The sequence below is a fragment of the Eriocheir sinensis genome, chromosome 12 (assembly GCF_024679095.1).
Source record: "Eriocheir sinensis breed Jianghai 21 chromosome 12, ASM2467909v1, whole genome shotgun sequence".
Taxonomy (NCBI): Eukaryota; Metazoa; Arthropoda; class Malacostraca; order Decapoda; family Varunidae; genus Eriocheir; species Eriocheir sinensis.
The window spans coordinates 19,549,116-19,574,666 of record NC_066520.1 but is presented as its reverse complement, the minus strand read 5'-3'; the positions used below and the strand labels follow the sequence as shown (position 1 = coordinate 19,574,666).

General features: G+C 40.9%; 1 protein-coding gene across 1 annotated transcript in view; it reads left to right on the top strand.

Annotated features, from left to right (window-relative positions):
• Nucleotides 1-13,477: 13,477 nt before the first annotated feature.
• The window catches only part of LOC126997269 (uncharacterized), a gene marked incomplete at its 5' end in the record, with an annotated part of 55,549 nt that continues 43,475 nt past the window's right edge, over nucleotides 13,478-25,551 (top strand). Inside the window, one exon of the mRNA XM_050858264.1 lies at nucleotides 13,478-13,955. Coding sequence (XP_050714221.1) covers nucleotides 13,478-13,955 — 478 coding nt within the window. The remainder of the gene's footprint in view (nucleotides 13,956-25,551) is intronic.

Here is a 25,551-nt window from a genome sequence, read left to right as displayed (position 1 = left end):
GGGTATTAGATAGACATAAAGACCGGAAAACAGACAAAATTTAGACAGCGTGACAGAGAGACAGTGACAGACAAACCCAAACACATACACACAAACAGGTAGACAGACAGACTTACAGTAGAGCAGGCTAACAGGCAGACACATACACTTACTAATATTCTAGCAGAGAGACAGACATTCAGACAGACGAACAGACAGATGATCTCATCCCGCCCCCGTAATTAACCTTCCCCGTTATAGGTGTAAGAAGGGGAAGAAGAAGACATTGACGCTGAAGGAGGAGGAATGAAAGCATGTAATAAAGGAGGGAATAGAAGCAAAGAGGAAGGCAAGGCGCAGGAAGACGCAGTATCAGGACGAAGAGAAGGAAAATCCGAGACCGAGAATAACTTAGGGAGAGAAAGATAAGATAAGAGAAAGGAAATGGAAGGGAAACATGGAAAGTGAAGCCAATATTAGGAAGAGAAAGTCCTGATAGAGAAAGACTGTTACAGAAATCTTAAATAAAAATAAAGGCAAACCAGATATTGATATTAGTGATGCGATGATCTGAATGAATTGAACACTGAAACACACTGAAAAAAATTGTAAGAGAATGGAATGAGTTAAAAGGAATAGAAATTTATATGATACAGGTAGGAAAAAGGAGTTACGTGAAAGAGATTGAATAGTGAAATTAAACGATATTGTAAACTGTAGATATTCAGAAGGACAAAAAGAAAGATATAGAGGAAGAAACACGTAAGGTAGAGCGGATAATCTAGGACGAAGGGGAGACTAAAGGTAGATATTCATATTCTACAGATAGGGAAAAGGAGTTACGTGAAAGAGACTGCATGATGAAGTTAAAAGTTAGGGGCAGCGAGCAGCGGGCTTTTTTATTAATTTCCTTTTTTGTGTGTCCTTGAGCTGTCTCCTTTGTTATAAAAAAATCATAAAAAAGTTAAAATTCAGAAGATGAAAATTTAAAAAAGAGACAAGAGAAAGAGCAAGAAACACGTGAATAGAGCGGATATTCGGGAGCGAGGAGGAGAGAAGTTAGATATTTATATTCTACAGGTAGGAAAATGGAGTTACGTTAAAGAGACTGCATGATGAAGTAAAAAAAAAACATAAAAAGTTAAGATTCAGAAGAAAATGGAAAAAGAGACGAAAGAAAGAACAAAAAACAGGTGAGGTAGAGCGGGTATTCGAGAGCAAGGGGAAGGACTGAGGAGAAAGAAAAGGAGATCCGGGAAACAGCCAAGGCGAGCCCCGAGAATCCCCGCTGCGTGCTCAAGGGTATGTAGGAAGGGACGTGTGTGTGTGTGTGTGTGTGTGTGTGTGTGTGTGTGTGTGTGTGTGTGTGTGTGTGTGTGTGAGTGTGTGTGTGTGTGTGATTTATACCTGCTTAATTCTTGTTTCTTCTCTTAATCATTTTTTTTTGTCATATTTTTATCAGTTGTGTTTTTTTTTCAATTTTTATCTGTTTGTCTTTATCGGTTTATTTATTTCTGTTACGTCTTATTTTCTTTCCTTTGCCTTATTTCCCCTTTCCTTTTCTTATTTCGCTTCATTCCCAGTGCGTGTGTGTGTGTGTGTCTGTGTGTGTGTGTGTGTGTGTGTGTGTTATATCAGTAGGACGGTTAGTCAGCCATAATGAAAACCATAATTAAGAGAAAAATATAAAACTAAAATGTACAATAAATACAAATATGATACATCTCTCCGCCTGATTAGTCCTGGATCACGAACACGTTATTCAAACACCCACTCACCAAGCGCCGAATGATCCTGTGATTGAAAGTGAAATTGTTAATGTACGAGTTTTGTGTTTCAAATATTACAATTCGCGTATGGAATTGGACTTTAATGGGAGTAATTGGAATGGAAAATTGGATATCTGAATTTCGTGTGTGTGTGTGTGTGTGTGTGTGTGTGTGTGTGTGTGTGTGTGTGTGTGTGTGTGTGTGTGTGTGTGTGTGTGTGTGATTTATACTTGCTTAGTTTTTGTTTCTTTTCTTCCTTTAATCATCTTTTTTTTATCTTATCATATTTTTATCTTTTGTTTTCAATTATCATCTGTTTGTCTCTTCTTTGTCCTTCTTTCCTAGTATGTGTTACCTCTGTCTTTGTCTGTATGTCTGTGTCTGCCTGTCTTCCTCTGCTTCGTTGCCCTGTGAGTGACGATCCGTTTGTCCCTTAAATATAAACACGAAAATAAATCTTCCCACGTTGACTATTGTGTAAGGAACGACCTCGTAAACCCAAGAGGAGAATGGGTGAATTATTTTCCATCGGCCGTTACGTCTGAGCCATGTTTTCCGTCTCTCTTTTGTTCGCTTCGCCGTGGATGTCTCCCAAACGCTCCCTTTGATCGCTTTTGTGACCTTTGCTATCCCTCGTGAGCTGCCTCCCTCCTGCAATCCTTTCTTTCTTTCGTTTTTTTTTTTCCACGTTCGTCTTTTTCCTCCTTCACTCCTTCCTTTCTTTGTTTTTTGTTTTACCTCTTTCGCTTCTTTCCTCCTTCAATCCTTCCTTCCTTTCTTTCGTTTTTCCTCCTCGTTAGCTTCTTTCCTCCTTCAGTCCTTCCTGCCTTTCTTTCTTTTTTTTTCCTCGTTCGTCTTTTTCCTCCTTCAATCCTTCCTTTCTTTCGTTTTTTGTTTTATGTGTGTGTGTGTGTGTGTGTGTGTGTGTGTGTGTGTGTGTGTGTGTGTGTGTGTGTGTGTGTGTGTGTGTGTGTGTGTGTGTGTGTGTGTGTGTAAGGCTTCAGTTTTTTTTGTGTGTGACTGGTATAACGTCAGAACAGTTTTATTTTACTTTTTTTTTTTACAGCAAAGGAGACAGCTCAAGGGCATTAAAAAAAAGAAAATAATGAAAAAAAAAAAGCTCGCTACTCACTGCTCCAACTACTTATGCATTATTTTTCACCCGTGTAACAGACAGCGCGTACACGTCTTCCTCACGTCATATTTATAGTGAACGTGTCCGCCTGTAGCTTAGTTTAGAGCTTTCACCGAGGGATTCAAACCACGGAGAGTTTTGTCGTTAAATGTGAAGTGTGTGTTGTGTATAATTTCGTACATAATATATTTTTCATACGTGTTTCTGTGTGTGTGTGTGTGGGGGGGAAGTGTGTGTATGTGTGTGTGTGTGTGTGTGTGTGTGTGTGAGTGTGTTTACGTGTGACTGTGTACTGACAAATTCTATTATTTCCACCTCGCGTAATAGTTTGAAAGCGTAAAGTTCATATTATTGGTCCCCACAATTATTCGGGTTGGCTTTATTTGTTCGTTCATTTGTTCCAGTTTCCCATTGGCTGCACGCGCATATAATTCAATTTCGCTGATTATGATTTACTGTTGGTGTGGGATAACCGTCCTTTGTTAATTTTGTCTTCTAATTTCACGAATCGTTGTTTTGTGGCTGTGTTTTGTCCGAGCCCTGTAAGCGTTAGCAAGCCGTTTGATGGTGGCAGTGCTCCTCTCCAGCCCAGCATGTTTACAAAATAATGATTCTTTGTTAATTTTCTCTTCTAATTTCGCGAATCATTGTTTTGTGGTCGCATTGTGTCCCGGCCCCGTAAGCGTTAGCAAGCCGTTTGATGGTGGCAGTGTTCCTCTCCAGCCCGGCACGTTTACAAAATAATCATTCTTTGTTAATTTTGTCTTCTAATTTCGCGAATCATTGTTTTGTGTCCAAACTTCATTATCTCTCGTTAGTCTTGTTTTCTTCACCTCCGTAACGCAGTCTTTTCTTTCCCGCACCCTCCCAGTTTCTTCCCATAACCTTCCTTGTTTAATCTCCCTTCTCCTCTTATCTAAACCTTCGCGAGACAAACGGGGAATTTATTTGATCAACCGTGTCCCGAAGGAGCGCCGGAGGTTATTGGAACAGGGCGAGGAAGCGACGTTAAGGGGAGGTGGACGGGGAGGAGGAATTAGAGGACGAGGAAGACAAGGGCGAGAGGCGACATCAGAAAAGCAATAGGAGTGGACGGCGCTTTAGTAACGACGATACCCCGAAGAAAATTGCGGAAAAAGTGCGACAATGCGTGGATAAAAGGAAAAAGGGGATCAGTGATGAGAGAGAGAGAGAGAGAGAGAGAGAGAGAGAGAGAGAGAGTTATGGATTGGTTTAAAAGGATCTAACACACTAATATACTCTGAAAACAGCGATTCTTCGGGTTTAAACGCGATATTGTTTTACTCTCTCTCACTCTCTCTCTCTCTCTCTCCTTCCCTTCTTTCGTCCCTCGTTTTCTCCTTCCCTCCCCTTTCCTTCCGCATCCATTTACCGCCGTCCCTCCCTCCTCTCCCTCCTTCCTTCTCTCCCTCCCTTCCTCCCTCTCTCAAAGCATCACTCGTACACAAACTGTTTACCAATCGCCAATAACACGAAGAGGAACCTGTTTGTGCGTCACCGTCTGGCCTAATTGGTGTTTGCTTCTCCACGTCGAACAGTTTGTTTGGTTCTTTCAGTAACGCGCGAAGCTTCCATCCGTCCTTTGCCTTACCTTTCCTTACCTTTCCTTCCTACGCGGCGCACTCACACTCTTCACACTCCTTTCTTTGCGTTCTGAATTGCGTTTTGCACTCACTCGATTTTCTTTTCAGTTTGTGTTCGTAAAGGGCTGAAGATTTGTGCTGAGTGTTTATGGAAATGGCTGAAAAGATGTGTGTGAGGGTTGGTGTGAGGCTGCGCTGTTTCCTTGTTCCGAAAAAAAAAAAGCGCTATTCTTTTATTTACTGTATGTGTAATGTGTAAAAGTTTTGTTCTTTCCCCATAATTGTCTTGTAAAATTTATGTTCTTTCCCAGTAATTGGCTTGTAAAATTTATGTTCTTTCCCAGTAATTGTCTTGTAAAATTATGTTCTTTCCCAGTAATTGTCTTGTTCTTTCCCAGTAATTGGCTTGTAAAATTTATGTTCTTTCCCAGTAATTGTCTTGTAAAATTATGTTCTTTCCCAGTAATTGGCTTGTAAAATTTATGTTCTTTCCCAGTAATTGTCTTGTAAAATTATGTTCTTTCTCAGTAATTGTCTTGTAAAATTATGTTCTTTCTCAGTAATTGTCTTGTAAAATTATGTTCTTTCTCAGTAATTGTCTTGTAAAATTATGTTCTTTCCCAGTAATTGTCTTGTAAAATTATGTTCTTTCTCAGTAATTGGCTTGTAAAATTATGTTCTTTCTCAGTAATTGTCTTGTAAAATTTATGTTCTTTCTCAGTAATTGGCTTGTAAAAATTATGTTCTCTCAGTAATTGTTTCGTAAAAATAGTTCTGTCCCCCAATTGGCTTGTAAAATGTATGTTCTTTCTCAGTAATTGTCTTGTAAAATTATGTTCTTTCCCAGTAATTGGCTTGTAAAATTATGTTCTTTCCCAGTAATTGTCTTGTAAAATTATGTTCTTTCTCAGTAATTGTCTTGTAAAATTATGTTCTTTCCCAGTAATTGGCTTGTAAAAATTATGTTCTTTCTCAGTAATTGGCTTGTAAAATTATGTTCTTTCCCAGTAATTGGCTTGTAAAATTATGTTCTTTCCCAGTAATTGTCTTGTAAAAATTATGTTCTTTCTCAGTAATTGTCTTGTAAAATTATGTTCTTTCTCAGTAATTGGCTTGTAAAAATTATGTTCTCTCAGTAATTGTTTCGTAAAAATAGTTCTTTCCCCCCAATTGGCTTGTAAAATGTATGTTCTTTCCCCGTAATTGGCGTCTCTGGAAGGAAGCAAACATTTGACAAACATTAGTCTTTCGCTCGCCTCTGTGTGCACCTCCGTTCCCACACAAGGTATCACGTTCGTTCGTCAGCGGGCCGGGACTCCTAATTACTCTTAACAAGGTGTAGCGTGAACAAAAGACGCCTCTCCTGCTACTGTATACAACTGAGCCACGGCGCCCTTCTCCCTCCCATTCCTGGTGACAATAGCTCGCCTTCCCGCTCCCTCCAGGCCTTCATTAGCGGCCCTGGTGTTAAGGAGTGAAGAAGAGGTGAGGGGCTTTGACACAGTGGATGGAAAACAAACGATGGAAACAAATAGAAAATGATTGCATAGTTTTTAACGATGACCTCTTCTTTTTTTCTTCTTTTTCTTCTTCTTCTTCTTCTTCTTCTTCTTCTTCTTCTGCTTCTTCTTTTCTTTTCTTCTTCTTCTTCTTCTTCTACTTTACTTCTACTTCTTCTTCTTCTTCTTCTTCTTCTTCTTCTTCTTCTTCTTCTTCTTCTTCTTCTTCATCTTCCTCTTCTTCTCCTCCTCCGACCCCTCCTCGCTTAATATCCTTACTTTCCCTTATCTTTTTTTATATCTGTTGCCAAATATCTATCAGACGACTTTACCAATGTTAGGAAACTCTTAAAAGATGAGAAGGAAATGGATGTTTAAAGGGTGAAACGGAACCATGAGAGACAGAGAGACAGACAGACAGACAGACAGACAGACAGACGCCCAATTATCAGACGAAAAGAAACCATGAGAACTAGACGAAAACGAAAATGGGAAACAGTAAGGGAGCGATTGGCCTCAAGAGAAATCACCTGTACAGAAAAAAAGCATAAATAGTGTAAAAAGTGAAAGTCGTCGCTGCTCAGGTAACCCGCGGACTGATTGGACAGGTGTTCGGCTTTGCACTTCCGGGTAATGAATTTTGTAGGTGAGGCGACAATTTTCTCACGTTAACTTTTTTATTATTAATGTTTGTTTTACCCTTTCTCTCTCTCTCTCTCTCTCTCTCTCTCTCTCTCTCTCTCTCTCTCTCTCTCTCTCTCTCTCTCGCTCTCTCTCTCTCTCTCTCTTTTCATTCCCTTCTTCTTTTTTTCTTTTTCATTTCTTTCTCTCTGTCTGTCTCTCTCTCTCTCTTTTTCTTTCTATCTGTCCATATCTATCTATCTATCTATCGCTCTCTCCCTCATGTATGTTAAGCAGGTGTCGTTTTCATCCATCGTTGCCGACTCGTTCTCTCCGCCTCTGATTATAAAACACATCAGGCCGCTGTCTTTAGGCCGTCCTTGGTTGATTGTTTCATGTTTCGTGTCACCTTCCATAATTTACCTTCGGCTCACCTGCCAGGCTCTCTCCGATCGCCCGGCTTGAGGAGTGTGGGAATGCTGGCGCGGTTGTTCGTTTATTCTGCTATTTTTTTTCTTTTCTTATTTTCTTTTTCTTTTCTGTGATTGTTCTTTATGTTCTTTTTGTTCTTGTTCTGCTTCTGCGTCTTCTTCATCTTCTTCTGCTTCTTGATTTTGCTTTTTCTTCTGCTTTCTTCTTCTTCTTTTTCTTCTTCTTCTACTTCTATTTTCCTTTTTTTCTTTTTTTTTCTTTTTCCTCTCTCTCTCTCTCTCTCTCTCTCTCTCTCTCTCTCTCTCTCTCTCTCTCTCTCTCTCTCTCTCTCTCTCTCTCTCTCTCTCTCTTCCTGGAAATCATTGTCTCGCGCTTCGATTTCCAGTAACCATCATATTTTTTTTTTGTTGGTTGTTTTGTGTTTTCGTTAATGCTAATCTTGTTCTCTTCTTTATTCGTTCGGGAAAGGATATTTGTAGTCATTCCTGTTTATAAATGAAATGCCGATGTTTGAAGTTGTTTTTCTTTGCTTTCGTAACATCATTGGTCTCGTTCATACAATTTCTCAGCTATATTTTTGATAAGTGATGCAAAAATGAGTAGACTGACTATCCTATACATCCTCATTTAATCCTCATTCTCTTATATTCTATTGCACTTCATTGTCTTTCTAAATTTTCTACTATGTACTAATCCAACTTCCCTCATCTTAAATCCTTCTCGTCCTACTCCAATCTTCCTTTTCTTACTTCATATACAATTCCTTTTCCAGCTCACAATCCTCCTCCTCCTACAATCTCCTATTACACCTAGTCTTTCTATTTTTTTTTCTGTTACTTCTACTACTACTTCTCTCATCTTAAATCCTTCTCGTCCTCCTCCAGTCTTCCTTTTCTTACTTCCTATACATTTCCTTCTCTAACTCACAATTCTCACCCTCTTACAATCTCCTATACACCTAGTCTTTCTATTTTTATCTGTTACTACTACTACTACTACTTCCCTCATCTTAAATCCTTCTCGTCCTCCTCCAATCTTCCTTTTCTTACTTCATGTACATTTCCTTCTCTAACTCACAATTCTCACCCTCTTACAATCTCCTATACAACTTGTCTTTCTATTTTTATCTGTTACTACTTCTACTACTACTTCTCTCATATTAAATCCTTTTCGTCCTATTCCAATCTTCCTTTTCTTACTTCATGTACATTTCCTTCTCTAACTCACAATCCTCACCCTCTTTTCATTCTCCTATTACACCTATTAGTCCTTTCAAGAGCCTATGGAAACGTAAAGCAAGTAGTGTTAGAAGATGCATTTGTAACCTCGTTCATATCGCATTAGATTCCTTTATGAGCGCCGTCCCTTGTAGATTGAGACCCCCTTGACCGGACAGGGACGAGGATGACGATGATGGGACTGAAGATTGAATGAAGGGAAACAGTGGCCGGGATGGGAAAGGGATGGGATTCTGGCTTCCTTATTAGTCCCTTCTGAAGCCTATTGTGTTGGTGGAGGTGATCTCTCTCTCTCTCTCTCTCTCTCTCTCTCTCTCTCTCTCTCTCTCTCTTTTATCCATTTATTTATCTGTTTATCCGTTTTTTTTCGTTTTTTTTTAGTAATTTCCTTTTTAATCTGTTTCCTTCTTTCTTTTTTTCATAATTCATTCATTCATTTTGGGGTTTTTATGTCTTTTCCTTTATCTATCTCTCTATTTGTCTCTCTATCTATCTATCTATCTATCTATGTATTTATCTATCTATCTATTATCTACCTATCTGTCTCCAAGGGTAGGCTTCGCTAATCTCGGTGTTGCCTTGACGATGCGAAGATTGCCACAGAAACCACATTGCGTCTAATTAGGGTAACTCCTTAATCTCGGCTCCTCTGTTTCTGTATCTACGTCGTTTTGTGGGTTTCTCGTGTCTCTTAATATGTCTGTGTCTGGCTGGTTGGCTGTGCGTATGTGTGGCTTCTTATTCCGTCTGTGTTTCTGTCTATTTGTACTTTCTTTGTTCCTTTTATATTGTTTATCTCGGTCTCTGTATCTTCGTTCTTGTTTTGCTTCTCTGTCTGTTAATATCTGTCTGTGTCTGCCTGTCTCTATGGCTTCTTGTTCCGTGTTTCTGTTCATTCATAATTTGTCTTTCCCTCTGTTTGGTTTTCTGTACAGCTAATTTTACTCTTTTCGTTTTTCTCCATCCTGTTTTCCTTCTTTCCTTTTCCTGGTGTGTCTGCCTATCGGTCGTTCTTCCTATCTTCTAACTTGTATCCCTCTTTGTAACCCTGCCATCATGTTCAGTGCGTATTGGTTTACTTTTTCAACGTCGCTCTTTAATCACAAACATATCTCTCGGACTTCAATCGATCGAGCAACTTCAGTAAAATAGATGCAATAGCTCTTACGATAGGGAAGAAAAATCGAACACACACACACACACACACACACACACACACACACACACACACACACACACACACACACACACACACACACACACACACACACACTTCCCCCCATACACATCAAACATTAAATCCTGCCGTTTTTACACTGTGCATTTCTCTAGTCCGACCTTCCTTTCGTGTTCCTCAGCCAAGCACGACTTTCCACTCAACCCTTCCCTCGCCTGCCTGCTCAGCCCTTGCGAATTGGCGACCCGAAGGCCAGCACACAACCGCCCAATCAATCGTTGCTAATTAGTGTGCCACAAGGCTCTCCATTAAGCTGTCACCGCCAGTGAGGGCCAGGCGCCACAGCTTAACCTAAGACCACTCTGTTGACCTTGCCCTGCTGCGGGGAAGGGAGTAAACAGGGGTAAGAGCAGGAGGAGAGGAGGAGGATGATTAGAAGGACCAGGAGGAGTAATAGGAAAATGTAAGAGGAGGATTGCGAGTTGGAGAAGGAAAATGTGTAGGAACTAAGAAGATTACTAGGAGGTGTAATAGAAGAATGTGAGGGAAGGAGGATTGCAAGATGGAGCAGGAAGTGTATTGGAAGTAAGAAGAGGAAGAGTAGTATAAGGATTAGAAGGACTAGAAGATGTAATAGGAGAATGAAAGATGAGGAGGAGGAGGAGGAGGATAGCGAAGGAAATGTAAGGAAAGCAAGAAGATTAAATTTGAAGGAGAAGGAAGAGGAGTATGAGTAAAACTTGCACCTGGAATAGTATTTTAAGAAAACTCGTGAATATTACGGTACAAAGGAGGTATAAATAGCTGTTAGTCTAGAGGAAGAAAATAAAGAAGTGAATTAACATGAAAGGAAGTAGGAGAAAGCACGAGAGGAAAGAATACAAGGCGGACGACAAAATATATTAAAAGCAAGATGGGGAGGAGGAGGAAGAGAAGGGAATCATATGTAGTGTTTAAATGCAAAGGTAAAGAGTTGAAAGAGAGATGCGCTCGCGGGTATCGAGCTGAACTACGCCAGGACAAAAATATTATAATGCTTTGCTGGAGGATGGAGCAAAATTAATCGGATTTCAGAGGCGATTGCTTTTGGAGAGGGCTAAACAGAGAGAGAGAGAGAGAGAGAGAGAGAGAGAGAGAGAGAGAGAGAGAGAGAGAGAGAGAGAGAAGTGAGAAGAGAGAAGAGAAGAGAGAAGAGAAGAGAAGAGAGAGAGAGAGAGAGAGAGAGAGAGAGAGAGAGAGAGAGAGAGAGAGAGAGAGAGAGAGAGAGAGAGAGAGAGAGAGAGAGAAATGAAGAGGTGACGGACGGACGCTATAGACAGGCGGAGAGACAGGTCGAGCCAAGGTGTCTGCGGTGAGACTGACACGCCCCTGACACCTGCCGCCCCCGGGACACACCTGTGATGCCTAACTGGCCCCTCACCTGACGCCGCCGACACCTGAATTGAAAGTGTCCCCGCGCGTTACTCCTCCTACCTGTAACTCCGCCTCACGAGTACTTCATTTTTTTTCCTCCTTTCCTCTCACTGTGTTGTCATCCTATTTTTTATTATCTATTTTGCGGTGTATTTTATCTACTTCTTTCGTTTCCTTTCCACATTACTTATCTTGTAGTCATCATCCTCTTGCATCTCCTCTTCTTGCTTCCTATAAATTTCCTTCTCCATCTCGCTCCTATAATTGAAACTGATAACGAAGAACATCAAATTTAGCTTCATCGTGACTCTAGATACATTCGATTAAAAGGTGAATTCATAATAACCACTAATAAATTCACATCACTAAGGTTTCTAATGCATTTTAATTTTTACGCACTGGTTCTCTTCTTTCCTCTCCTCCTCCGTATTCTTATCTCGTGAAATATTGCTTTAGGATAGAAACAGAAGGGAGACTGTCTACCCTTTCCCAGACAACCGGCGCTGACCTCTGCTCTATAGTGTAAAAATAAAAAGTCTACACTCCCAAGCGTTGCCACACACCGTAAGCTCGTGTCCAGAGGTGACGCCACTTGCCTGTGCCGGAAAAATTAGTCTCTGTCTGTCGGCCTACCCGCGCTGCCTGCCACCAACATTCAGCGCTGGTAGCCTGCGAACGTTTTTTTCTTTTCTTTTGTTGACAGTGAAGGAAGCAGCTCAAGGGCAAAAGCAAGCGAGGAAAAAAGCCCACTAATCAATGCTCCCAAGAAAGCAAGCGTGGATGAGTGACAAAAAGAGAGATCGATTTTTTTTTCCACCCTACCAAAAGCAAGCGAGGAAAAAAGCCCACTAATCAATGCTCCCAAGAAAGCAAGCGTGGATGAGTGACAAAAAGAGAGATCGATTTTTTTTTCCACCCTAAGACTACGTGGATTCTTCTCTTTTTTAATTACAGTGAAGGAAGCAGCTCAAGGGCAAAAGCAAGCGAGGAAAAAAGCCCGCTAATCACTGCTCCCATAAAAGCAAAATTGGATGAGTGACAAAAAGAGAGATCAATTTCTTTGTTTTCACCCTTATAAGACTTACGTGGATTTTTCTCCTCAACTACAACATGGTATAATATTATGTAAAGGGAGCATGGTGTGTGTGTGTGTGTGTGTGTGTGTGTGTGTGTGTGTGTGTGTGTGTTGTTTATTCGTTGCATACACTTTTACGTCGTTTTCCTTCGTTTTCTTTAACAATCTTCGTTTTTCCTTACTTTGTTTCGTAAATCCTCGCGGCCACTTTCGCTTTATATACTTTTTACCTGTAACAACGCACTTTCGATGTTTGTCTGTTTGCTGTTTTTGTTTGTATTGATGTTTATGTTTTTACCCTGCTGTTGTCTGTGTTTGTTTGTTAGGGCTGAGTCGCAGGGGGGGAGGGAGAGAAGGAAGGGAGAGAAAGGGAGGGGGGAGGAAAGAAAGAAATGAGAAAGGAAGAGAAGGGGGAAGAATAGGAAAGGAGTGACCTTGTGAGAGAGAGAGAGAGAGAGAGAGAGAGAAATATTATGTAAACCCCTCTTTGAATCTACAGCTGAGGTAGGCAAAAGGCAGGTGACCCTATTATGTAATGTGAATGTATCTGATGCAGTCTTTCACTCCTAAAGGGAAGTGTACTGTGTCTTACTTCCCTTTACTTCATCAACTCCCGGCTACGTCTTTTTTTTTTCCTCTTTTCTTTTTTTATTTACTCCAGTTTCAAATCTCCTATGACATATTTCGTTTTTCCTCATTACTCATATTTGCTGTTTTTAATCTTCCTTCTTTTCCTCTCCTTCTTTTTGTCCCTCCGTTCTCCTCTTCTCTTCCTCTTTCGTCTTCCTCCATCATAAATATTTTCTCATTTTCCTCTCCTTCTTAGTGTCCCTTCATTCTCTCCTTCTCCTCCTCTTTCGTTTTTCCTCATTTCCATTATTTGTTGTTTTTAATTTTCCTTCTTTTCCTTTCCTTTTTATTTTCCCCCCATTCTCTCCTTCTCCTCCTCCTCTTTCCTCTTTCTCCCCTTTTCCTCCTCCTCTTTCGTCTTTCTCCTTCATCCATATTTACTATTTTTAAACACTTTCTTTTCCTCTCCTTAGTTTCCCTCCATTCTCTCCTCCTCCTCCTCTTTCGTTTTTCCCCATTACCCATATTTGCTGTTTTTAATCCTCCTTCTTTTCCTCCTCCTCTTAGTTTCCCTCCCTCCCTCCCACTTCCTCAACCTCCTTCTCTTCCGCTCTCTCCTCCTCCTCCTCCTCCTCCCTCCACTTCACTCTTTGTTTCTTTCTTTCTCTTGCTTCCTCTCTGCTTCCCCTTCCTCCTCCTTCTCTCCCCTCCTCTCTCTCTCTCCTCTCTCTCTCTCTCTCTCTCTCTCTCTCTCTCTCTCTCTCTCTCTCTCTCTCTCTCTCTCTCTCTCTTTCTCTCATTTTTTTAATTGATTTGACACGTTTACTTATACCTAACATTTCTTTTCCTTTTCAGTCATATTATTTATTTAACTTTTTTTTAAATTTCTTACCTTTTTTTCGCTAGCTCCCTTCTATTGCAGTTTTCTACTTCTTTTCTCGCAGTTTGTCCTTTTTTCCTCTCCTTTCACCGAGTTGTCGTTCTCTCTTTTGATCTATTTTTCCTTGTATATTTTTATCGACTTCTTTCGTTGCCTTTCCCCTCCTCTGCCCCGTCCTCTTCTCACTCTCTTTCCTCTCCAATCCTTCGACAGTTTTTTTATCATCCTCGTACTCACTTGTTTTATTTTCCATCTCTTTTCCCTCACGACTTCAGTTACCCCTCCTCTTCCTCTTCGTTCTCACTTGTTTTATTTTCCATCTCTTTTCCCTCACGACTTCAGTTACCCCTCCTCTTCCTCTTCGTTCTCTCTCTCCTCCTCTAAAGCCTTTCAGCCTACGAGCCCTTCAGATCACCCCAGTCCCGCTAACCTATTTTTTACCGACGCAGTGGACACGAACTCATGGATCCAACTAACTCCTCGACGCAGGCACTACTTCGGCCACCACCAGAAGGCCTCGTCCGTCACCGCCCCGCCGGCTGGAGGTGCTTCGGCTTCACAGGGTTTGAGACCATTTCATTCTCCGCTAGCTCGTCTCCTCTCTCGTCCTCTACCATCTCCAAGGCACCATCACCACTACCACCACTACTAATACTACTACTACCGCTGTATTAGCGTTTCTAGACTCTCCTAGAAATGTCGGCCCTAGTTATTTCCTAGATTGGACCTGCACTGCTTGTTGTGTTCTTGTAAGACCATCATCACACTCCGGCTTTCCATGTTCCGCTCACTCTCTCCTCATAGAGCACAGGCGGCGCCCTGCCACTCCACAGCGGCCGTGTAGCCCTCGGCAGCAGGCGCTCTCTTCTGTCACAGCCAGCACCGCCCGGCAGGCTTATGGTTCTCAAGTGTTCTCGTGTCTACCTTGAGTGATGTTACCACTACTAATTGCCGCTACCGCCACCACTACTACTACTACTTCTACTACTTCTACTTCCACTACTGCTGCTGCCGTTACTACTACTGCTTTCTGGGAGCTGATTTATTCCCCGAGCTGCCACTCTTGAGTCCTGACCCTTCTCCCTCTTGGCTCCTGGAGGCGGTGGCCCCGGAGCCCGACCTGTGTGTAGCCGGCGAGTGCCCTTGTCTGGTGATCCTGCATGCCAGACTGCAGGTGTCTCCTCTCCTGTCTCTCTCCTCGCTAGTCACACCGCCATTCCTGAATGCGCTTACAGACTCTCAACTCTTCATTACCCTGAGCGGACCTGCGTGCCCGGCGGAGCTCTCAGGGTGTTCCTCCTTCCCCTCTCGCTCCCTCCTGCCGACTGACTGACTGGGAGTTGCATGTGTGTAAGACAGCCTCTGCTCCTTGCAACACTCCATGACTAGTCCCTTATCGACCCCACCCCGGAGCCTCGTACCTGTAGAGCAGTAACGTAACGCCCGACACGCCCCCCCGAAGTGTTCCCGCTGGAGTGTGGACTAACCTTAATGACTTTCTGTTGGACCTCTCCCCTCCTCGTGGTGTGTCGCTGTGGCTGATGCTGTCCCAAGTTTTCTCTGGTAATGAAGGAGTCACAGAGTCCCTTTGTCCCTGCCTTCTACCTTATGTAGTGTTGCCAACGCTGCCCAACTGGTACCGAAGACACAGAAGCCAACTTTACACCTCGTCTTCACAACCCCCTGTTTTTTTTCTTTTTTTTGTATATGCTCTATTATGACCTTTTGATTTCTTTGCATTTCTTCAGCTGTTTTTTTTTTGTACTATAGATGGACATACAACCCGTGTATCGTAATTATATACCCAGTAGAGGTTGTACACAGTGTCTATATTCCGTGTGTTCCTGGTAGCGATTTCCGTTCCTCTTGAAACAGCGATGTCAATGCTGGCTGATTGCTGATTATTGATTGTTTGATTAACGATGTGTGTGTGTGTGTGTGTGTGCGTGTGTGTGTTTGCAGCCACAGCCAGTACTTATTTCTTTCGTGAGCTTATTAAATTACTGTAAATCAAGTGTAAATTCTCTCACTCTCTACCTATCTATCAATCTATCACGTCGTTTCCCGTCAGAGCACAGCCACGGACTGCATCAATGTGTGTGTATCTTTCCCTTGTAAATCTTGGAGAACACGTAGTCGATGTTATGCAAAGGACGGAGAGGCGACCGTACTGTAGACAAGTGTTGTGTAGAGCACTGGTAACGTTGCCGAGGTACGCGTGTGAGCAGTTGTTGTAGTAGGAGGCGTAGCAGTGACCGTAGAGTAACATTGCAGTAGTCGCAGTAGTGTAGCGTTGATAATGGTAACGTTGTGAGGTATGATATTTGTAGTTAAGGTGAGTTCATGTGTTTTTCTTCGTATTTAGGGATGTGATAAGGCAGGTAAGCGTTTGAGCGGGAGGAGTCACGATGAATGATATAGTGAGGAACTTTGATATAGTGAAAGACTTGTATATAGTACCGTTAATAGAGTCCCCCAAAACTTGATTGCTGCGTTATGTAGGCAAGTAGGAAGGTTAACTATCGTAGAGAAGAGAAAAAAAAACGATATCCGATTTACATAGAGAATTATTAGTACTTTTATGGCACCGTCAATAGAGTACCCCTAAAACCTAATGAATACGTTATGTAGGCAAGTAGGAAGGTTAGCTATCGTAGAGAAGAGAAAAAAAGGATATCCGATTTACATAGACAATTACTTGTACTTGTATATGGGAGCGTCAATAGAGTACCCCTAAAATTTAATGAATGCGTTATGTATGGAAGTAGGAAAGTTCGATATCGTAGAGAAGAGAAAAAGAGATATCCGATTTACATAGACAATTATTAGCACTTGTATTTGGCACCGTCAATAGAGTACCCCTAAAACTTAATAGATACGTTATGTAGGCAAGTAGGAAGGTTAGCTATCGTAGAGAAGAGAAAAAAAACGATATCCGATTTACATAGAGAATTATTAGTACTTTTATGGCACCGTCAATAGAGTACCCCTAAAACTTAATAGATACGTTATGTAGGGAAGTAGGAAGGCTCGCTATCGTAGAGAAGAGAAAAAGAGATATCCAATTTACATAGACAATTACTAGCACTTGTATATGGCACCGTCAATAGAGCACCCCTAAAACTTAATAGATACGTTATGTAGGGAAGTAGGAAGGTTCGCTATCGTAGAGAAGAGAAAAAGAGATATCCGATTTATAGACAGTTATTAGGTACCAGAAATAGTATATATCTAGTAATGATCAACGTGAAGAATTATGAGAAAACGAAACTGAAAATGTGTGCCCTCAAAATTAATGAAGACTGAAAAAATTATATAAAACTAGAATCCGGCTATAAAAGGCGAGAAGTAGAATAAAAGACGTGAATACTTGTTCTCTTATTTGGTTATCTAGCTCTTCTTCGCAGATTTATTAGACTTTTAAAACTTTACCACAAGACGCATCACACCAACTTCCTTTACAGTAGTTTGAACACTTTTTTTTTTATTGCTATTGAGCGTAAGATTTATTGGCTTTCAAGTTTTTTCTTTTTACCTTCCTGAGAAGAGTTATATTTCTTAAAGTTTACGTTATGACCAAACTTTCACAAACGCTTCATCAAATATTAGTGAGAACCTTTTATGGGCCAAGACTTGTTTACTGTCCATTTTTTTCGTATATTTTTCTTTACTCGAGTCAAATCTTCGTTCCCAAAGTACACTAAAAAAAAATTGGAAGGATGATAATTTTTTACTATACTATTTCCGTCTTCCAACTCACTAAAGTACAATGATATTCCTTGCTAAAAAGTAGGTAACCTGTCATTTTTTAATCTCTTTTAGTCCGGTGTCAAATCTTAGTTTTCAAAGTACACTGAAAAATTCTAATTAGGGAAAATCATAACTATATCATTTCTGTTTCCCGACCCGCTAAAGTACATTGATATTCCTTGCTATAAAGTATGTAGGTGACCATCATTCATCCTTTCTTCTTCTACTCTCTTTTAGTCTGGGGTCAAATCTTCGTTTTCAAAGTACACCAAAATATTATAAGAAGGAAAAATCATTACTATTCTATTTATTCCTTGCTAGAAAGTAGGTAACCATTTTTCAACCTTTCATCTTTTACTCTCTTTTAGTCTGGGGTCAAATTTAGTTTTCAAAGTACACCAAAAAAATCTGAGAAGGAAATATCACTACTATATCATATCTGTCTTCCAACCCGCTATGGTACAGTGATATTCCTTGCTGTGAAGTAGGTAACCATTTTTCAAACTTTCATCTGTTACTCTCTTTTAGTCTGGGGTCAAATTTAGTTTTCAAAGTACACCAATAAAATCTAAGAAGGAAAAATCATTACTATATCATATCTGTCTTCAGCCGTCTAAGGTCGAGTGATATTTCTTTCTATTGAGTAGGCAACCATTTTTCATCCTTTCCTCTGTTAATCTCTCTTACTTTTTTACTCTCGCGTCAAATCTTAGTTTTCAAAGTACACCAATAAAATCTAAAAAGGAAAAATCATTTCTATACCATTTCTGTCTTCCAGCGTCTAAGGTCGAGTGATATTCCTTGCTAGAAAGTAGGTAACCGTTTTTCAACCTTATCTTTTTTTTACCAGCAGCTTTCTGATACTCTCCTGCTGAGGGACATCGGGCCATTAATAATTTATGTACTACGAGTATTCGTCGTAATATTTTTTTCCTCAACAAACTTAGATCGGCTTTCCCTTCATCGCTACACCAAAAAGTCCGCGAATATTTGAGTGTATCGTTTCTGTATTTTTTCCCCATTCTTTTCTTATTGATATAGTTTTTGCATTAATAGTGTGTTTAGGAACTGGTACGGCTTAGTAATGAGAAGAGCCAGTTAAGGGGATAGTCCATATAAGTCAAAGTTAAGTGTTGTTCTCTTAGGAAGTGTTATATAATGTACGAGAGGAAACAATCTCTCTCTCTCTTAATTCATTTTTCTGCTTCTAACATTATTACATATCCCTAAAACCCTAAAACTACTCGCCTTTTCCCATTATATTCATCTACTTCTACATCCTACTTTCCTATCCATGCTCCTCCCTCCATACGTATACCTACAAACAGTTCTTCAATCTCTTCTTCAGGTCACCAAAGCCCTTGACAAACAGACTAAACCACTAAAGCAAGCACCCTGATCTTAAGACAACCGGTATATATTGCCAGATCTTATATGTATCCATGTTTCATACGCTTCGTCCTCCTCCTCCTCCATAATATTCCATCTTGATAAGGTTCACGAGTGCGCAGTGATGAGGTGACGGGATGGAGGAGTGGAAATAGCTGAAGACCGAAGCGGGGAGGTTGAGGGACAGTGAGGGATGAGATGAGACGACTGAAGGTATGGGAGAGAGGAAGAAGGGAACCATGAGGGATTAAGGGGACGAAAACTGAGAACGATAGAAGCGATAGATGGAGGAATTGATTAGTAAGAAAGAGAGAAGGGAGAAGAGGAGGAGTGGGTTGGCTTATGTAAGAACGGAAGTAGGAAAAAATGAGAGTTTGAAGAGAGGAAGAACGAGAATGATAGAAGTGAGGGATAAATGAATTGAACAGTAGGAAAGAGAAAATAGAGATGTGAAGGGAAAAATAAGTGAGGAGATGAACTAACGCAGGAATGAAAGAATAGATGAATATGAGAAGGAGAGATTGAAGAGCTGAAGGAATGAAAGTGATAATGGAGAAGTGAAGGGAAAAATGAGTAAGGAGATAAACCAACTGAGGAAAGAAAGAATAGATGAAAGGAGAGAATGAAGGATTGAAGGGATGAAAGTAGAGAAAGACCAAGGAACTAAAAGGTGCGGAAGTGAGGAACAGATGATATGTTTTTTGAAGTGAAAATAATGAGATAATAGGTGCTGGTGCTAATGGATGACGGGCAGAAAGTCATACATAATTTTCATGATTACACAAGATCTGGTTAATGAGAAAAAAAAAAACATTGTGAAGTTTGTATACAGTAACAGAAATGATACAAACAAAATAGTATTAACCATGTAAGGATATCTGATTAATGGGAAAGACCAAAAATACTGAAGAGAAGTTTGTATACTGTAACAGAAATGATACAAACAAAACAGTATTAACCATGTAAGGAGATGTGATTAATGAGAAAGAGCAAAAACACTGAAGAGAAGTTTGTATGCTGTAACAGAAATGATACAAACAAAATAGTATTAACCATGTAAGGAGATGTGATTAATGAGAAAGAGCAAAAACACTGAAGAGAAGTTTGTATACTGTAACAGAAATGATACAAACAAAATAGTATTAACCATTTAAGGAGATCTGATTAATGAGAAAGAGCAAAAACACTGAAGAGGAGTTAGCCAGATCATGAACACCAGAAGAACAGTCACCCTCGAAGCCGGTTAGGTCCACGCGGCGACCCTCAACACAACGTAACCTTATTTTAATGGAAAAGGAGGAAGGTCAAGGAAATGCTGTGACAGAAATGATACAAACAAAATTATATGAACCTTGTATCTGCCATTCGAGTATATCAGAAATACACGAAAGAGAAAAAAATCTGCAAACTATATATATAACTGCTTCCTCGCACTCATTCCCCTTACAAAAAATAACATGATTCACGCTCTCAGTCCGTAACAAACGCGATATTCCACCGTGATACAAATGCAAACTTTCCATCCCTTGTCATTCCCGCCGGACACCGCGCCGCTCTTCTTCACGTGATATCTGACAGCCATGGGAAACTGACTGTCTGTTGTTATAAATGTTATGCCGTTCAGGAAGCTACAAATAATACACTTTTTTGTTTCGAGTTGTGAGAGTCATGCGATCGTGAATTTATGAGGCTTTGCTCGACATTTCGTAGATTGGTTATGTCTGATGATGAAGTAAGCTCGTTTTAAAACTTATCGTAATTCTCCCCCGTGATATGGAGATTTTTTTAAATTTTTAGATTATGTTCTTTAGTTCTGCAGCAACATATATAGAGAAAACTAACCCGGTTCTCATGGGTGATTTTGACGTTCATGGCGCAGAGGTCGTTTTGAAGCTATCACTAGAATCACAAGACAGTCCATGAAAAGCCCAGAAACTTCTACGAGAGGCTTTTCAAACGGGTGAACTGAGGTGCCGCCTATACGTTGAAGAATACGGGTTTGAACTGGTGGAGGAGGGAAGAAGACCTGCCTTGCGTTGGGCCGCCTGGTAGTGCTGGTGGGCGTGGCAAGTCGAGACGAAGGTGTTAGTCAAGGTGTATAGATGAGATGTCGTGAAGAGCTCATTGGTGTGGAGACTAGACCTGAATGCCGGTGGTGATTCTGGTGGGACTCTCGTATATACATCTCCATGGTGTTAGTTTAGGTGTGCCTCTCAAACAGAAGACACACGCTTGGAGAACCCGCATTATCAGACCCATTGACAGCTATAATCAGGAGGCTGAGACACAAAAGCGAGTCTGCATATGGATTGGACGCGAACTAAGGCCATATTAGTGTGTGTATGGAGGGGAGTAGGTGTGTGTGTGGGTGTAGGCTGTGTATTTACCTCATTCACCCACAGAAAGCCATCCAGCAGCGTCTCAGTATTATCTAGACTCCTCTATTCAGGAAGGACGTGATCATATTCAGGGAACACGTACAGGCAACGGTAGGCTGTTAAGGAGTGGCAGAAGGAAGAAGGAAGGAAGGAACGAGCGACTGTATGGAGTTGGGGTAGAGTGGAAGGAAAAATAGGAGGAAAAAATGGAAGAAAATGAAAGAGTTTAAGCTATACAGAAGTAGGTAGATATATAAGTAGATAAGAAAAGAAGTGAAAAAGAGGAGGGAATGGAGAAATAAGGGGTAGAAGAAGACATAGGGAGAAAGAAGGTAAAGTAAGAGTAAGAGGAAGATATGGGAAAGAGTAAGCTTTGCAGAAGTAGAAAGATACAAACGTAGATAAGTAAAGGAGTACAAAAGGGAATAGAAGGAATGGAGAAATAAATTAAGTAAGGAAGCAGTAAGAAAGAAAGGAGGGAAAAATAAATGCTGGAAGGAAGAAGAGAAGTAAGAAATGAAGGAATGGAGAAACAATTGACCAGTGAAAACAAGGTCAGAAAGAAGAAAAACTAATAAAGGTCGGAAGGGAAGAAGAGGCAGGAGAAGAAGGGAGTGTTGGAGAGACAGGAGGAGCTATATAGTACATATGCATTGGACAGGGCGTGACAAGGCCTTCTCCGGTACTCAGCGAAGCCTCTCATCCCTCGCTCTGTAGATGACGAGGCTTGACGCACGAGTCCCCGCACTTTGTAATGACCTCAGTCCATTAGTCGAGGCGAAAGGGAGGAAGGGAGCGACGGAGGGAGGGTTACCAGAGCGAGAGAGAGAGAGAGAGAGAGAGAGAGAGAGAGAGAGAGAGAGAGGATGATACGCCGGCTTCCTGTGTCGAGTTGGAAATTGGAGTGATGTCTGTCGCGACTTCAATTTTGCGCTGACGTCACTTGCAGAGTCACGGAAAAGCAATACCGAAACAGTGAACGCTGCAATGATAGGAAGAGAGCCAGGAAGAGAGGGGGCTTCGAACCATTGACCACAGAGCCGGGGGTTAGAAAATATATGACACTTTACCATACCTTTCCCTCATTGCTTCGACATTGCAGCCATATCCATTAAGTAAGAGATGAATATGACATGGGAAAAATAGAAAGGAATATACTAATAATTATGTTTTCAATAGGAGTTTCTTATGTCAGTGCTGTGAGGTTGTTGGTTAAGTGGTTGTACATTGACACCAGTTCGATTCCACCTTGTTGTCTCATTTTTACGTATCAATCATCGGTGTTCCTTATTCCTTTCTCCTTTCTTCCATTCTTTCCTTCCCATATTTATTCATTGCCGACTATCCCCTTTCCTAACCTTATCTTCCTCCCTCTCTTTAATCTTATCAGTTTGGTATTCCTGCTTTTTCCTTCCTCTTTCCTTCCTCTCTTTGATTCTTTCCTCTTCCTGCCAATCAATCTTTCTTTTCTTCATTCTTTATTTCCCATCCTTCCTCCCATTCTTCTTTATGTCTCTTCTTTTTTCTTTTATTATTATGTCATTCAATCACTGTTTTTTGTTAGTCGATATTCCTCCTCTCCTCCCTTCTTTCCTCCTCGTTTGCTTCCTTTCTTCCACTCACCAATCCGTTCTTGCATTCTCCTTCCTTTATATTTACGCTTCCCTAATTATTTCACTTCCCGTTTTCCTTATTAATACCTCCAGTTCATTACGCAATTACCTTACAACACACCAAAGGGCAACTCAAAAAAACAATCCCATTAAGCATTTCAACACGACACACTTATCTGGTATATCACACTTGCTTTCTTTTTTTCCTTTTTGTTGTTGTTGTCTACGTATATATATTTCATGGAGGAGCGACATTTCACGGTCTTTTATTTTCGTATTTGTCGTCTGATTTATTTTTGTTGTTGCTCCGGAAATAAAAAAAACGGAGCAACCAGCCCCATTCACACACACACACACACACACACACACACACACACACACACGTCAGAAGAAAGTCTAAAGCTATTCGGAATCATGGCGTTGCTTCGTTTGGTTCCACGCAGCTTAACATGAAAGAACGTTCTCTCTCTCTCTCTCTCTCTCTCTCTCTCTCTCTCTCTCTCTCTCTCTCTCTCTCTCTCTCTCTCTCTCTCTCTCTCTCTCTCTCTCTCTCTCTCTCTCTTCTTTTCTTCTTTATGTTTTCTATTTTTTTTCTTTTCTTTTCCTTCTATTGTTCTTCCTTTCTCTTTGTCTTTTTTCTTTTTTTCCTTTTTTCTTCCTTTTTATCTTTTCTTTTTTTCTTTTCGTTCTTTCCTTCCTTCTTTCTTTTTCTTTCTTTTTTCTTTCTTTCTCATCCTTTCTCTTCTTTCTTTCATTTCTATTTTCTTTCTTTACCTCTCAAACAACCCCCCCACACACTCCCCCCCCTCTCCCCCACCCACCCCACACCCTCCATAACGTATACCTTCACTCTACAGCCGCCCACTCCCTTCCCATTAACCTTCATCACCCCCGCCATGAATCTTATTTTCCGCCAGTTTGCATTAAGCTCGTTAGGGTCCGTACTGTGACACGCACGAACGGAAGGTAGGAAGGGAGGAAAGACGTAGGAGGCAGCAGGTGTCCTCGGGGATTATGTAACGCAGTTTACCTTATAATTTACGAAACCGTTTTCTTTGTCCTTTTTTTCCCTCAATCTCCTTTTTTCCCTTTGTTTCTTTTTCATTCTCTTTTTATTTCTATATCTCTCATTTATTTCATTCTTTCTTCATTCTTCTCTCTTCTCCCATCTTTTTTCTTTCACGGGGAATATGTTTTGCACTCTTCCATATATTTTTTTTATTCTTTCTTTATTTCCCTATTTTTCCTTTCTTTTTTTTCTCCTTAATTTTTCTCCCATTTCCCATCTTTTCCTCTTCATACATCTATTTCCTCTTTTAATCTATCCATATCTATCTATCTTCTATCTTTATCTGTCCATCTATCAATCTATCTATGTCTTCGTTTAACACCCACTTATATGCTCAACCTCAAATCCCACAGAAAACTAGACTTTCCAGCGCTCTGTCTTTTTTTTCAATACTATGACTTTCACAACGTAAGGAGACACGTGCATATCGCGAGATGGATAGGTGTCGTGTGAGTGTCATTCGCGTGAGACTAAGAGGCGTGTAGCGTGATGATACAGCAAGCGTGGTAAAGAAGAGAACCTGTTGGTGGACGTGATAGTGGTGGATGTGTGCGTGTGTGCGGTTGTATGCGTGACGAAGGTGTTTGCATGGGTGTGGTGGGAATGGTGACGGTAGTGGTGGTGGTGGTGGTGGCCTGTGATATGGAAGTGCTGTTGCGTATAAAAAGCGGAAGTTTAGTATGATAAACTCTTCTTTTGTGTTTGAGCATTCTTTAGTAATTATGGGTCTGCAAAAAAAAGATGAATGCAGGAAAAGAACTAATTGAAGAAAGCTGCAAAAAATATATATACTGTATGCTTGAAGAATGTAGATAGCCATATGGTAATAATCACACGATGTACATTAAGACTCTACATAGCTGAAACTTCTGATAGGTGAGGAATGCTTGAAGAATGTGGATAGTCGAAAGTACTGGTAGGCTGGGAAATGATGAACTTGTAATGACACTTGTAAAATAATGGGTCTGTAAAATAAAGGATGAATGTAGGAAAAATAAAACAAATAGATGAGAACTGCAATAATCGCACGGTATTCATGAAGACTTTAGAGAGCCAAAAGTTCTGATAGGTGAGGAAATGAATGAACTTGTAATGTAAAAAAAAAACTTGTAATAAAAGAATATAGAAAAAAGATGCACAGTTATAAAAGGCACTGATTGCGTTCATTAATTAGTCGCGGAAACAGTCTCGTAAAATAATCTCAAATCAAGCGAAAATCAACGTTATAAAAAGGAGACATATAGTGAAATAAAAAATGAAAAAAATCTTATTCTTCAAAGGCGAAAGCGCAGTACAAAAGCGGACACGCGAGGGTTGAAACAAAGAATTAATAAACAGTTCAGAAAATAACCTAAATAAAAAACAAGTACAAACACCTCAATCGTCAAGGTAAAAAGCGGGAACACGTGAGGCAGCTGTGCAGGTGTTAGGGTGTGGCGTAGCGTGAAGGGTGTGGCGTAGCGTGCAGGTGTGGTGGAGTGTGTTAGTGTGGTGGAGTGTGGGTGTGGTGGAGTGGGTTATTGTGGTTGAGTGTGGGTGTGGTGGAGTGTTAGTGTGGCGGAGTGTGTTAGTGTGGCTGTGTGTTAGTGTGGGGTAGTATATGAGTGTGGTGGAGTGAGTTAGTGTGGCTGTGTGTTAATGTGGAGTGTGAGTGTGGTGGAGTGAGTTAGTGTGGTCGAGTGTGGGTGTGGCGGGGTGTGGCGGTGTGTGAGTGGCTATCCCGGCGTGAAGGGTTACAAGGGGGAGTGTATTGATGTGACGCACGCCACGCCTCGCCACATCACGCCACATCACGCATCGCCACACTACGCCGTGCCACACTGTCCCTGAACACGCCAGCCGCCGCTCACTATGTTGCTTGTGTATTTTTTTTTTTTTTCGTATTCTTCCATTAGCAAATTTTGTCCTTCTCTTCCTCTTTTCCTTCTCATGGTTTATAGTTTTCTTGTTCTTGTTCTTC